The 14,290-nt window shown below is 45.0% G+C and overlaps 1 protein-coding gene across 1 annotated transcript; it reads right to left on the bottom strand.

Moving 5' to 3' along the window:
- Nucleotides 1–262: 262 nt before the first annotated feature.
- Nucleotides 263–14,266, bottom strand: Ovgp1 (oviductal glycoprotein 1, 120kDa). Its single transcript, XM_005388948.2, has 11 exons — nucleotides 13,750–14,266; nucleotides 13,137–13,166; nucleotides 12,528–12,732; nucleotides 11,455–11,511; nucleotides 9,526–9,691; nucleotides 8,893–9,017; nucleotides 7,595–7,703; nucleotides 6,812–6,997; nucleotides 5,169–5,285; nucleotides 2,210–2,345; nucleotides 263–1,223 (listed from the first exon to the last, which is right to left on the bottom strand). The coding sequence occupies exons 1-11, from the start codon at nucleotides 13,772–13,774 to the stop codon at nucleotides 619–621; spliced, it is 1,761 nt and encodes a 586-aa protein (XP_005389005.2). The 5' UTR covers nucleotides 13,775–14,266; the 3' UTR covers nucleotides 263–618.
- Between the last annotated feature and the right edge of the window lie 24 nt (nucleotides 14,267–14,290).

The following is a 14,290-nucleotide window of genomic DNA, read 5'->3' on the forward strand; positions in this document are numbered from 1 at the left end:
AATGGGAAGACTCAACTCCCTCATTCTCCCACTTTTCTTAAGGATTGTGGAAACGTGCTCTAGAAGAGATACTGGTTCCTACCAACAGTGAAGTGAGCTGTTGATAATGGCAGAAAAGGAAGCCCATCATCCAGTGGGAAACATTATGGTAGACTTGACACAAACTCCCTTCCAAAAATAGTAGTAGGGAAAATGACCCAGAAAGGAAAAAGCTGATTCAATTGCTCAATTCATTTTAAGAAAAGAATACAAAGACTGCAAGTAGATTCTTATGTTTCCAATTTATTCAGCAGAAAAGAGAATGACCCCCTATGGCTTTGGTGCCTGCTTTACCCCATGAATGGTTTGTCAATGGGTGGGATCAGGTTGATTGTGTTATCACATAAAAGACAAGAGCTTTTCCCAGTTTCTGCTACCAACAGAGCTTCGTATTCTTTATCCACAGCAGAATTTTCTGGCTTATCTTTTTTCAGAGAGAGGACTTGCTGCAAGGCTCACTGAGTCAGTAGACGAATGATTTCTATCAGTGGGAATGAAGGGGTTGTCAAAAGCAAGGAGAATGCATCCTAGGAGATGGATGAAAGGGCTCAAGGACAGCATCCTCTTTTCACCTTCCACCTAAAGGCCACTTTCCCCCATCCTGGGGTCAGTTTCTACCTCAGAAGTAAACTTCTCCCCTTGTAGAGCCACAGCTTTCCCAGCAGAGGTAACTAACATCTTTCTGGGGGCAGTGTCATTGTCAAAGGATACAGCATTCCTTCTAGGGGCCATTGTTTTCTTCCCAAAGGTCCTAGCCCGAAGATGCACAGGGGTCCTAATCATCCCTGCAGGGGTCACAGACTGATGACCCACAGTGGTCATGGTCTTCTCCCCAGGGATCTCTGTCTGAAGATGCTCAAGGGCTACAGTTGTCTCTGCAGTGGCCACAGACCAGTGGTCCACTGAGGTCATAGTCTTTGTCACAGGGGCCTCAGTACTTCCTCCTAGAGCTACACTGTGCTTTCTAGGGGATACTGTTTCCCTTCCAGGGGTCACAATTCTACTTAGAGGAATTGTAGTTATGTTTTCATGGGCCTCAGTGGCCACAGCCTCTCCTCCTGGAGGAAAAATTTTAATAGTATCAGTGATCATTGCCTTTGTCACAGCCAGTCTTTCAGAGTCAGATCTTGAAGAATTCATAGCAGGTGAAGGCCAAAATTGTGGTAAAGGAGTTGAGCTGACATCTAGAGAAAAATAATTAGAAAAGGATGAGAACCCTAGCTCTTTCTTCCTGTCTTGGCAGGACTAGAACCACTCCAAGGTTGAAGTACCTGCTCCAAAAATCCGGAATTTGGAGATTTAACAATTTACCGCTTGAGGGCACAGATAAAATCTCATCACACAGGAGGCCTTCTCCCTGACCCCATCACGTAACATGCTCCCAAGTCATGGGCACTTGTGCTACATTTCTGGTGAATGACTCCAGGGAGTAATCCATGAAGTCCTGTGTGTAGGCCCTCTCTTTGATCCCTCTGCACTAACAGCAAGATTTTTCCCCCCAACCATAATTCCTCAGACGTTGAATCCTCAGAGAGAAACCTCTTTTGTCTCCACAATGAAAGGCATCAGGAACAAAGGTGCTGGCAAAAGAGATTCTGGACAGTAGGATCTAAATGCCTGGGATGGAGCCCACCTAAACACTTACCAAGGTTAAGCACCAGTCTTGCTATCTATAAAGTGAGGATTATGAAAAATCTCTAAGGATGTTTCTGCTCTTGCATTCCAAGTTCCATCTCCTAACTGCCTGGGTAGCCTCTATTATCAACAGGATCTTGAAAGAAATTAAATTTCCTTTCCTAATCCTTGCTTGTAAAAGCAAAAGAAAGAAACAGAGAAATATTACCTAACGTATAAGGAGTACTAACTATAAGCCCACACCGTTCTCGTTCTTACTTCTTATAATAATGATGTCACGAGTATAAAGATTAACCTCATTTTACACAGAGGGCAAAGGAAACTCAAAGAGATCTAGTATCTCTAGTAAGGTCCAACAAAATCTAGTAAGGTCCAAATATCCCAACCAAGATTAAAAAACATTGGCTAATATCAAAGTTTATTCTCTTCCCTCAATATCATGTTGCCTCATCAAAGTATTTACTTAGCAGAATAGACCCACCCAGTGCCTTATTCTGCAAATTCCAATCCTAACTTCCAAGTCACAGCTACTTACCAGTCTGCACCAAGAGCTCATTCAGAATGTATACCAGGGGGAAAGGGCCAGTGCCACAGAAAGTGCCCCTGACATCATCCATGTCCAATGTCCACACCATGGCACCTCCAAAATGTTCTCTCTTTACAAACATTGCCTGTGAAATTAACAGTCCGTCAACATGCTATACTGGCTGCACTCCAGACTGGTTATAATATCAAATACCAGAAGCTGACCTTTCAAGAGGCAATGCAGAAGTACTATGTATAGCCTGTATTTCAATCTAGCCTCTGCCACTTGTTAACCAGTGGATCTTGAAATTTTTCTCGTTTGTGAAAAAATAAAAATAACATTTCCAACACTTCTAGGATCAAAAGTATTCCTATGTATTACAACATGGATGGAATTTGAAGGACATTCTGCTAAGTGAAATAAGCCAAACCAAAAAAATGACAAATACTGTAAGCATCCCTCTATATGAGGTATTCTGAGTCAAATTAATAGAGGCAGGAAGTAAAATGGTGACTGACAAGGGCTAGGAAAAATGAGGAGTTCGCATTGAATGGGTACAGAGTTTCATTTTAGGAGACGAAAAAATTCTGAAAATGAAGGGTGATGATAGTTACACAAAATGTAATTAAATGTATTTAATTTCACTGAATTATAGAATCAAAATGGTTAAAATGTTTCACGTTATGCAGGAGTATACCCAAGTTAAAGAGTTTCTACATAAAAATACTTAGATCAATATCTGGCACAGAGCTAATGCTCAGTAGATGCTGACTACCATCCCTCTGTGTTCCCAGCCTGCAAACTGCCACTATCACTCACCAAACTATACAGATATCACTTTATTATTATTGAAAAAAATCACTTCAACACGGTGATCCTACAAAGTGCAGATAAAGCAGATAATACAGGTGAGAAGATAAACGCTTTTATCCATAATTTTTAACTCTCGGATACAACTAAAAGAGAGTGTTTACACTCACATCCAGGTCCTACTGTTTTGCCAGTGCTCTCTGCAAGGTTGATAGAGAACACAGACTCCATCATATTCAAAGAGATGTGTGACTTAGCCAAGGGTTTGCCTTACCCAAATGTAAAATAAGAAAAAGCAGAATTCCAATTATTATATCTAAAATTGTGGAGGTTTTGAGAGTTTATCCTACTTATAAGCTAATATGTCGGCCTGTCAGCAAACACACACACACACACACACACACACACACACACACAGGACCCAGATCAGGGAACAAATTATTATGAATTATTCGTAGCAAAAAGAGCAAGTAGAAGAGCACCTTGAGTTGGTTCTTACATCCCAGCTTCCCAAAGGGCGGTGTGATGAGGGACTAACCGGCATATGCAGCAATGAACCTCAGACTTGTGAGCTTGAGAGCTCGTATGGTCTGGCAGAATATCTGGCGGAGGAGGCTGACTTCACTAGAATGTGCCTTCTGCTCTGTTCATATGTGAACACTTTTTGAAGGGGCCTTTTGACAATCCTTGAATGTGAGCAAACGGTCCCGAGAGAAGGGGGAAGGACAGCTCTCCATTTTTGCTATAGTTTGTCTGCTTCCTTTGCTCAGAGAGCCCACACTTTGTAGGGTCCCTGAAACATCCATGGACAATTATCTCCCAGCAACAATCTCCAAGGTTTCTTTTACCTCTGATATTCTGTGATGAAGTCCCTTAATCAGCCCCACATGAGGCTCATGTCCCCTCTAGTTCTGCAAGACACAGTAATGATCTTCAAGTGAGTCTACCTCTACTGCTGGTCCCAGGACCTTCTCCCAACACATGGGGTAAATCTTCTCTGATGTCCTATGGATCTTAAATTTAAGTCCACCCAATTTACTTTTTCCAGGGGATCACTGATCTTTTCTGTCCAATTTCCATTCCCAAACCACTGAGAAAGGTCCTAGGGCCTGGAAGTCATGCTTCCCACCTCTCTTCTCCCCAGCAAGCCTCACTGGAGCTATTCAGAAAGAAGCTACATGTATAACTGCAAAGGAAACTTCACCTCCCTAACTCTTGTGTTTTCCACCTCAGATTTCTCCCTTTCCAGGACACCAAACTTGTCAGTTCTACATTCACCTACAAGTGTGAATTCTCTCCACTTACAAACCCTGATATGCAGGCAGTCGCCAAATATTGAGAAATTCTCACTCACAAACTGAATCTTCTTCCAACCACCCTGGTCCAGACCCTCATTATCTCATGCTTAGACCCTCCGTGTCCAGTAGAGCTTCCAAAATGCCAAATGGATCACAGCATGATCACATGTGAATACAGTACTAAAAACAGTCTCCAAACTTTCTCCAAGGCCTACTGTTCATGGGTGGAACCAAACATTTCTGTATTTATCAGGTATCTCAGATGATTTCAAAACAGAGACAAGCTCAGGATCCACTGGGATATGCAGTATCTGTTTTAATTCACAAAAAGTCTGCCAGATTCAACTCTGTAAAACACCACTTACGTGAGATTAAGAAACACTTACACTCTAAAGTTATGCTTCAAACTTGCAAATCATAGACCTGTCAGGAACCCTCCTTCAAAATCCCTGCACAATGAAAACTAAAGTTCTTTACTAGCATGTATGCTTCTCCATTAAAAGTCTCTGACCCACCAAAATTCTTCTTTGAACTTGTGAGAGGGCTTCTACCTGACTGAGCCTTTCATCATTATCTTCTATCTTCACATCATTATCTTCTATTCCTACTCACCTCCCTCAAGAAGCTCTCTCTGATTTTCCCACCTCTGCCACATATCAGTAATTTTCCTGGGGAACTTAGGATAAGCTGCCTTGTATTAGTATTTGCCTGTTATAAAATTGTCCATTCTAAATAGAAAAGAAGAAAATATCTGGTCCAAAAAAGAAGAAAAAGGAGAAGAGGGAGGGAGCCTGGAGGGGTAGAAGGCAAGGGGAGGGAGAAAGAACAGAGAGGAGCAGGGGGAAGAGCCAGGGTCTCACCTTGTAACTGAAGCTGATGGCATCATCATAGCCAACCCACTCCTTTCCCTTGTACGCGTATGGGACATATTGATAATCAATCCAGTGCTTTTTTGCTCTTTGGACAAAGGAGCAGACCTGTCAGGAGAACCGCAGGTGAGTTTCATGTAGTGCCACAGAGAGAGACACTAGGAGGCATGGTTGTTCCTCGCCCTATCCATGAGAAAGGTTCCAAAAAGCCCTCACCAGGAATGAAAAAAAGGCAGACTAAAGAGAGAGTAGGAAACCCACTCACAAAAGAGCGCCTATCCTGAATAAATTTATCTGTTGCATTTTCCTTCCTTAGCATCCATGGTAAGAAAAAAGAGAACTTGGGAATACATGATATACTTAAAAAACTAAGTTGGGTAAAGCTATAGGAGTTATACTCAAAGTACTAACAGGCCCCATGACTAGACCTGCATTTTTTAAGTGTTTTCATAAACAAATCTCTCCTGCGGTCACTAGATCTCAACACAGACTGCCTCATATATAGGTAGTTATCAAACCAGTGCTATAATTTCTAGTAGATTTACAGGTCTTAAAGGCAGGGAAAACTAGGTTGTTACAATCTGTCAAGCATCCCAGTGTCTACTGGTGCCCAGAATTGTGTTAGAAACTACGCTGCAAAAAAGTAGATGTATCCAAGTTACACTATAGAAGCTCATCTCTACTTCACGTCTGTTTTCTTTGAGTCTTCACAGTTTCTATTAAACTCTTTTAGACCCACGGTATTCTTCAAAAGCATTATGCCAGCACTCATAGCTGTGCTTCACTGGACTGTCAGGAAAACGTCCACATCCACACAGCCTAGAGCAGAGTTTGGGGAGACACTTGGCACCCCCTTTACTGCCTAGGTAAAGTTGTAGCTCTCCATCTGGCTCCCCCCAGCATCCGTGTTTTTGTACCTGCTGTGCTTCACCTGCCCATCAGGATTCTCCTGTGTTTCAAAGTCTGCTCAGAGTCCACCTGCTCCGTAAGACTGTTCCAGATTCCTATGGCGTACATTCGTGTGCCTCTCACGCTCCTCTCAGGCCTTACGTTCACTTGGGGCCCTGTCTGTTTCCTCCACCCCACCCCCTGGCAGCCTTCGTTAAGATGGCTGTTAAGGGTTGGCATTGGAGTAGAAATGAAAGAACCTACGGTAGCGAGTGTCTTAGAATTTCTTCAAAATAACCTAGTAGCGGGGATGTAGAAAGCGAGAGAATAGAAGTGAAATAAGACTGGCCGTGGATTGATGACTGAAGCTGAGTAGAAGATATGGGGAGGGTGTTATTCTTTTACTTTTGAACATGTTCAAAATTATATGTATCGCAAAGGAGCAAACGATTTTTATTTAGGTCAAATGGCAAGACAGGATTTACCTATATTACATTTAAAGTCCTTTTAAGGAGTGAAATCTCTGTCCCCTTCTACTGAGGCTCCCGAGTCTCTCATCCCTCACAAAGGACTCAACTGCCACCAAAGAAAAAGAAAACCCCCAGACAGTGAGTTTTCTTGTCTCAATAAATTAACTCTTTCCCCTGTCCATAGCTCTCACCCTGCCATTGCCTCTCTTCCTGATCTTTGCCCCAGCTCAGGTAGAGGGCCTGTAGCTGCTAGACAGAGGTCCCTAATCCCATCACCTCATAATAAGCCAAGAAGCCAGCTTGTTTGGTGTACTTCCCCGGAGATGCCGGTCCCATCGCTGCTGCCTGCAACCCATTCTTAGAGGCTTTGAGGAGGAGAAAGGTACGTCCATAGGTGGGGAGCCCCATGATGAGCTTCTCCGAGGGTGCCCCAAGCCTTCGCCAGTAATTCATAGCATATGCCTGCAGGGAGGAAAAACACAATCTCTCTCTCTCTCTCTTTCCTTTTCCTTTCTCTTTTTGATACAGGGACTTATCATGTAGTTTAGGCTGGCCTTGAACTCATTATATAGCCCAGACTGCCCTCAAACTCACAGTGATCCTCCTGCCTCAGCCTCCTGAGTGCTGGGATTCCAGGCATGTGCCACCACCCCCAGCTGCCTGGCTGGCTGGCTTGTTTGCTTGCTTGTTTGTTTGCTTTCTCTCATCTCACCCACACCATACTAGGGATTAAACTCACTGAGCTACATCCCCAGTCCCTTATATTTTGAGACAAGTTCTCATTAAGTAACTTAATTGCCCTGGCTGGACTTGAATTTGTGGTCCTCTTGCTTTGGCCTCCCAGAGGACTGGGATTACAAGTAAATGTCACCGGGGCTGGGGATTTAGCTCAGCGGCACAGCGCCTGCCTGGCAAGCGCAAGGTTGTGAGTTTGATTCCCGGTACAAAAAAAAAAAAAAAAAAAACAGTACATGTCACCATGCCTGGCCTCCCTATTTCTAATGGACAATGGCCTGGGCTCAAGAACCAATGTCTGGAGTGCCTGAGCTCTTTTCTTACCGAAGATTTGGGGTCTTCTGGAAGAGAGAAAAGGGGGCTATTATGTCCTGTGAACTTTTCCCAGCTTCCATGTAAATCATAGGACAAGATGTTGATGAAATCCAAGAGTCTGTAAGGAACAGAGGTGGGGATATGAAGGTCAGACTAGCCAAGCTTTCAAATCAGAACATCAGCACTGACTAGCTAAGCAGTCATATGTTGGTCCCCTGACATTCCCTCCTCTTTCTGCCTATGCAACCTGCCCAGACTACACTAGCCACTTTGAGATGGAACAAACTGATGGTTAGGGACAACTGTGCACCAGGCTATATGCATGCCGAGAGTATCTGTGGGAGTAGGCAGGACTCAGAGAAGTCTGCATCAGCTGTCATGAATCAAAGCAATACTGTCCCATAGCAATAAAAGAGTTGCAACCCTTCTACCATTCAAACGGTCACTGAAACTCACCCCTCCAGCGAGCTTTCATAATGACCAGATATAATTGAGCATGTGCCAGATCAGAGGTGGAAGTGTTTACGCGGACTATCTCATTTAATTTTAATCTGGCCAATGCCTTAAGTACCGTAACTTTCTCCATTTTGAAGCAGAAAAATTTAAAACTCAAACAGGTTAACTAATTTGCCAAAGTCATCCAGCTGAATGAACGCAGGACTCTCTCAATCCTGCTTGGCTCCTGGATTAACACTAACAAACTCCATCCTCTACTAGGTTTCTCATATTTCTTCCACACTGAAATGGCTCTCCCTTGTGCAGTCACACACAGAAACACCCCATCCTCTCTTTTCTTGCATCTGCCCCAGTTTCCTCATCTGTAAATACTTGATTGCTGGGATTCAAGAAAATTAGCCCAGAGCCAGTATGTCTGAAAAGATTTACATGCAACTCCTATCTACCTTTTTAAACTTTGCCGTAGAGATCTGCTCTGAAAATTGGGTGTGAATGGGCATTCCTCTTTGGTTTTATAGCAAAGGTTGTTAACCCGTGCTCTCTGAGGAGGAGGAGGCCAGGCTCATGGCATTCTGTCCTTGTGAGACCCACAATAGGCCATGCAGAAGACTATGCATGATAACTCTGGCCACTGCTACAGTATCTCCCTCTAACCTTCTAAAGAAAGGCCTGGGGTATGTACAGTACAGCTGACTCTTGTCGCTATCTACCCTCCTCAGCCTGCTCCTAAACCCTGCTAACACCAGAGCAGGCACAAGACGAATGCAGAGACAGTGTAGGAGCTGATCTGGGGTTCTGTGTTCAAGATTCCCACTTACCTCCAACATCCTGCCCCACCAGGATCTACTGACCTTCCTAAAAGGTGTACATCATAAGATATTTGGATGATGTGTGGGACACCAGAGACTGCAGCAGAGAGAAGGAGCCTTGGGCGATTAGTGAGCAGTGCTTCCTTCTGGAAGGCAGACAGGAGCTCCTAGGAAGAAAGACAGAACCAGTGAAAATAGCTGGGGAGAGGCTTCATCCAGGAGACATTTATAGTACTGAGCTCCTTGGGCCAAGTTGGGGACACAAAGCTGAGACAGAGACAGGCCCTGCCCGCAGGCATCAAGAAAGACATTCGCAGACTAACAAGGTACATTTTTAACAGAGATGAGGTGAGCAGACTGGGAGCACAAAATCCAGACTGACACTGCCCAAGGGAGCTCAGGATGCTGCTTAGGGAATGCAGCACTTAGGCTGGAGGGCTGGAGCAAGACCCAGATGCAGACAGAAAAAGAGCAACCAAAGATACCTGCTCAGCAGTAAGTATACCTAACCCCTCTTGGGATGATAGCAGGAAAAAGATATTCTGCTTCCTATCTCTTGCTCCTGCCCCCAGCCCTGTGCTCCCTGTTAGCCCTGAGCTAAGACATGATTTAAAAAACAAACAAACAAAGAAGCACAGCCATTGCTAGATTCTGGTGCTCCCAGAGTGGTCTTACTTCAATTAAGAAAAGAAATGTCCACCGGTCATGGGTGGGGCTGCCTCTCAGTCCAGGGTACAAGAAAAAAAGGTCGAGCCCATCGAAGTTGTGTGTCCTCAGGAGAGAGATGACTGAATCAATAAACTTTTCCCGGTTGGCAAACGTGGACAACATAGTGGTGAATCTGCAGAGAGACCAGGGCGAGAGGCAAAGAATGCTGTTCACAGACTCTAAACCTCCTTCAGGATCCCTGGCCAGGTTCACTTGCGGGCAAGGCGCTCTTCCTGGTTCCTCACCAATAACTGTCAGCTCCCACCACCTGTGCTAGCACATTCTTTCCCTGACTAGGGTGAGCCAAGACCAGCACTTCCAGTAGGCTCTGTGAGCTAATCCGGGCCTGGGCTGAATACATTTAGAGAAGAGGTCATTGTTTGCTGATTTTCTTGTTTGATTTTTGTTTGTTTTCTCTTTCAAAGCAAAGATACTTTGGGAAAATTCTAACTTATTAGAGCTGAATTTTAAGCAACTCTGTCCAAGCCCTGTGGAAAATACTTCAAAAATAATCAGACTCAGAGACACACAGGCCTGGGTTCCACTGTCTTGTCTGCCATCTCCCAGCTGGGTGAGCTCTGAGGGATGCCTGGGAGAAATCTGGCGAGTTTATTAATACCAGTTGCTCTTGCATTCTTTTCCTACCAATTAAGAACACAAACAACCACTTTAAAATATCCGTGGCAATTGCAAGATAATGCATGTGCAGCCCCCAGCCTCAGGTCTGGCAATGGCAAGTGTTCAGAGTAGCAGAGATGAAGGCAAGGGTTGGGCAGAAATGGTTCACATCAATCTGGAATCCTTCTTCCACCGTATCTGGAGGACCCTTACAAGGGGCATTCCCACTTATTCCGAGCCACCAAGTCTTCCTCAAAGGGGAGAAGGCAGGTGGGCCGCTGGCCTAGGCCTTGGCCATGATAAAGGGGAAGCATTTTTTCAGAGAATATGTAGGCAGGTTGTCTAATCCACATTGCCTCATGGAGGTGCAGTGCTGACAAGAGCATCCATGACGCACTGAATGCATATGTTGTCTCCACACACTAAGACTAGCTTAGTGGCCCCCTATTCTCCAGCACAGCTTTGAGGCTGTTTTGGCTTGTGTTTAATGTCCCCCCGAAAGCCTCATGCAGTCATAAGTGGGACTTCTTCAGAGGTGACTGAATCTAGAGTGTGTGGCTGATTCATGGTGCAATGCTAGGACTAAGGGTGCTAGGAGTAAGGGTGGGTGATTACTAAATCAGTCTAATCATTGGTGTGGCACCACCCTAATCCTGATAGCCTGGATACAATCAATATAAGGACCGGAAAGAAGATTTTCTTGTCCCCTGAACAACTGCTTTGGCTGTCTTCTGCCTGCGATGAGCTGCTTTCTCCTCTGCGATGCCCCTCAAGCCACCCCGCCTTGGAGCCAGCTGATTATAAACTGGAAATCTCTACAAACTGAGATAAATAAACCTTTCTCCCTTTAACTTGTAGATGTTGTGTATTTTGTCTTAGCAATGAGAAAATTAACTAAGACAGAGGCTGATATCACTGGCTCCACTTATGAAGTGAGGAAACCAGGCCCTGTGAGGTTTGGAGTTCATTCTTCTTATCCACACAAGACCCCTCTCTTCAGAAACAAAACCCCTACCTTTTATGGAAGGTTGAGGTTTGCTTGAGGCTGTCCCATTTTGTCTCTTATTCTGCCTCACCCGCTTTCTTGCCACCTGCTACAACTTTCTTATCTTCTATGACCCTCCATGGTGGGGCTTGAATCCAGGGTGAAATCAGGGCTGGGAAAGCATCCGCCCAGCTTTGCTGTCCTCACAGCTAAGCTGATCTTTCACCCGACCATCTTCACTTCTAGCCTCCCTGCTCCACTCTCTCAGAAAAAAGTTGTTGACAAGAGCTCACCTCACTGTGCCAAAGTTCCACCCTCCAATGGACAGCAGTGTTTTCAGCTCCTTGTTCCTAGGACGTGGGACAGAGAGTGAGTAAGCTGGGTCTTCATGCCAGGGCACAGCTGAATTTACCTGAATTACCAAAACACCTTTTTGTTTTGCTAATTGGAAGAACAGTGGGGAATGGGGGAATGGAACATGGGGGCAACAGTGAACAGGAGGAGAGAGAAGAACACAGGAAAGAGGAGGAAAGGAAAAGCGGAGAAAGCAATCAGCCCAAGCTTCATCACAGCCCCACAGCTCAAAGGCCGCACAAAATCCACCAGACTCCCCTACAATCCCATAAGGTTTCCATAAATAAAAAAGCCTAAAATATTCCTCTTCCCTCATTCACTTATCCAGCAAATACTTGTTGAGCAATGACTATGTGTCTTGATTGCTTTAGGTGCTACAGATACAATATTAAATAATGGACAAACTCCCCTTGTCCAGGGACCTGTGATCTGGTAGAGGATTTTCATCCTGCCCACGTATGCAGCAACAGACCTCCCCTTGGGCAAGGAAAGAATCAAGGCGTTCTGGAGAGGGAATACTTAAGCAAACAGTTATTGAGTGCTACTTCCTTGCAGATTCTGACCTAGCCACTAGGTGTTCAAAGGCATAGAAAACATTGCCTTGAGCAGCTCACCACTTGGGGTTGGGGTTGCAGGTGACGAAAGATGATAAAGACATCAGCATTTGTTGAGCCCTTGTGATGTTCAGAATCTCTTTGAAGTATTTTAATAGCATTAATACCTTAAATCCTCACACCTGACCTCAAAAGGGGACCTGGGGATTGCCAGGCAGAGAGAAGAGAGATGACATGCAGAAGCAGCAGCAGTAACTATGAAAGCCAGGAGGCAACAAGGAGCTCACAGAATTTGTTAACTGGGAGTCCTTACATTATGGAAGCTCCAGAACTGCGTTTGGGATAAGGCTAGGACAGGAAGGATCAGAGGAAAGTTTAAAGGTAGTAGGAGAAATAGGCTTCATTCTCTTATATCAGTAAAATCTGAGAATTCAACCACAAATCCAATACAAACACACCTCTCCTTGAGTTTGTTGAACTCTGGATAGAAAATTTCCTCATCCTGGAGATCCTTGGCAATAATCTGATTGTTGCGCATTGAGGCAAAGGCAAATATCAGGTGGGTGCAGAGAAAGGGGTCCAGATCTTGGGGCAAAACAGAGGCAGGTCCTGGTCGACTATGTGCCCAGTTTGAGAAATAACACACCAGTTTGTAGGCAGCACCTAGTGAGGGAGAGAACATATCAGTGGACAGGGATCAAAGGAAGATGGGGAGTTCAGCTTCCAGAGAGAAGTGTGAACACCTGGCGCAAGAGGCCAGGTGACTGTAGCGGATTCCACTATGCCACCACACACACGCCAAACACACAGTGAAGTCCAGTCCCTCCCCCTTGCTGAGATCCCCAGGTAGAAAGGTCACAATGCCTTATGAAATCCTGGTCAAAAAGGAATCCTTAAGTCTGGATCCTGGAGTAACACAAAAAGCAGGTGACCAAGTACGCTCTGCTAAACTGCATTAGATCAGTAACCCCTGGCAGAGGAGCCAGGCAGGCAGGGCTGCAGGGCACAGGCACAAGCAGGGTGGAGGACTTCCTAGCCAGAGAATCTCCTTGGCACAATTTTCTTACCATCATGGTGCTTCAGCACAAGAGCCAGCCCTGCAAGAAACAGAGGAAGGAGTCACACAGACTCATCTACACACCTTGAGTTGCATGCCCCACACACCTTCTGATTAGCGAGTGTCCTCACCAACTTGGCACTATATCCAGACACAGATACACAAATGGAGACACACCCTTCACTCGTCTATTCTCCTCTAATGTTGAACCAATAAAGCTAAATGCATCTAAGTTCTTTTTCTTTCTAGTAAGTGCTAGCTGTGCTTTGCCCAGGAACGCAGATGGTTAGAAGTTCTAGCAAGAGCTCTAGGCCAGTGGTTCTCAACCCTGGCTGCAAATTTAAAACTACCGGTATCCTAGCTCTTCTTTCAGAGATTCTCATTTAATTGGTGCAAGGAGGAACCCAAGCATTAGACCACATGTCTAATGTTCAGTCAGGTTGGAGAACCACTGCTATGATCTTTTCTCCCTGAGTCCTGATGTTCATTCTGTCCCATCCCATCTCTACCGAATCCAGACTCCTGAGCTCCAGGCTGCTCTACTGGAGATCAGAGAGATGACAGACTCAGAAAGCCTGGCACCTCCTGGACTGAGGCACATTGCTAGAAACTTCCACACTTACCAACCCATAACAACAGCCTCCCCATCTCAGCAGTCTGGCAGCTATAAGGCCAGAGCTTGAACCCCTTTTATAGGGGCTGGTCCATATACAGTACAAGGACAACCTGGCTATGCACTCCACACACACACATACACACAACCCAGTGCCACAGTAGTGATTTATGAGAGTCACAATGACCCCAGAACCACCTCTCCTCCCTCTTCAGCACAGATGTAGCTTTCATGGCCAACAAAGCCGAAGCCCTGCCTAACACTAGCGGAGAATGAGTGCCGCTGTGGGCTGCGGGAAGGACAGGGCAGCATTCCTGAGCCATGCTGGGACGCAGTGCTGCTTCCTGGTGCTCAGCCCATATGGGAGAGAAACACTGTGTGATAGCAATGAATCTATTGGTACAAGATTTTTTGTTGTGGAAGTTTAAGGTAAAGTTTAAAAGTTTCAGCTTTGGACTCACATTTTGGGTTCAACTTTTAAATGCAAGGATTTTTTTTTGTTTTTTGAGATAGGGTCTCACTACACAGTTCAGACTGACCTTGAATTCACT

This window comes from Chinchilla lanigera, unplaced genomic scaffold (genome assembly GCF_000276665.1).
Source record: "Chinchilla lanigera isolate Chin_1 unplaced genomic scaffold, ChiLan1.0 scaffold00034, whole genome shotgun sequence".
NCBI classification, from domain to species: Eukaryota; Metazoa; Chordata; class Mammalia; order Rodentia; family Chinchillidae; genus Chinchilla; species Chinchilla lanigera.

Excerpts from the sequence above, each read along its gene's own strand:
- Ovgp1 (XM_005388948.2), bottom strand. The coding sequence starts at position 13,774 with ATGGGGAGGCTGTTGTTATGGGTTG. Across the intron at positions 12,733-13,136 it reads TGTGCTGAAGCACCATGATG|GTGCTGCCTACAAACTGGTG; the intron begins GTAAGAAAATTG and ends CTCCCTCACTAG. Across the intron at positions 6,998-7,594 it reads CAGAAGACCCCAAATCTTCG|GCATATGCTATGAATTACTG; the intron begins GTAAGAAAAGAG and ends TCCTCCCTGCAG.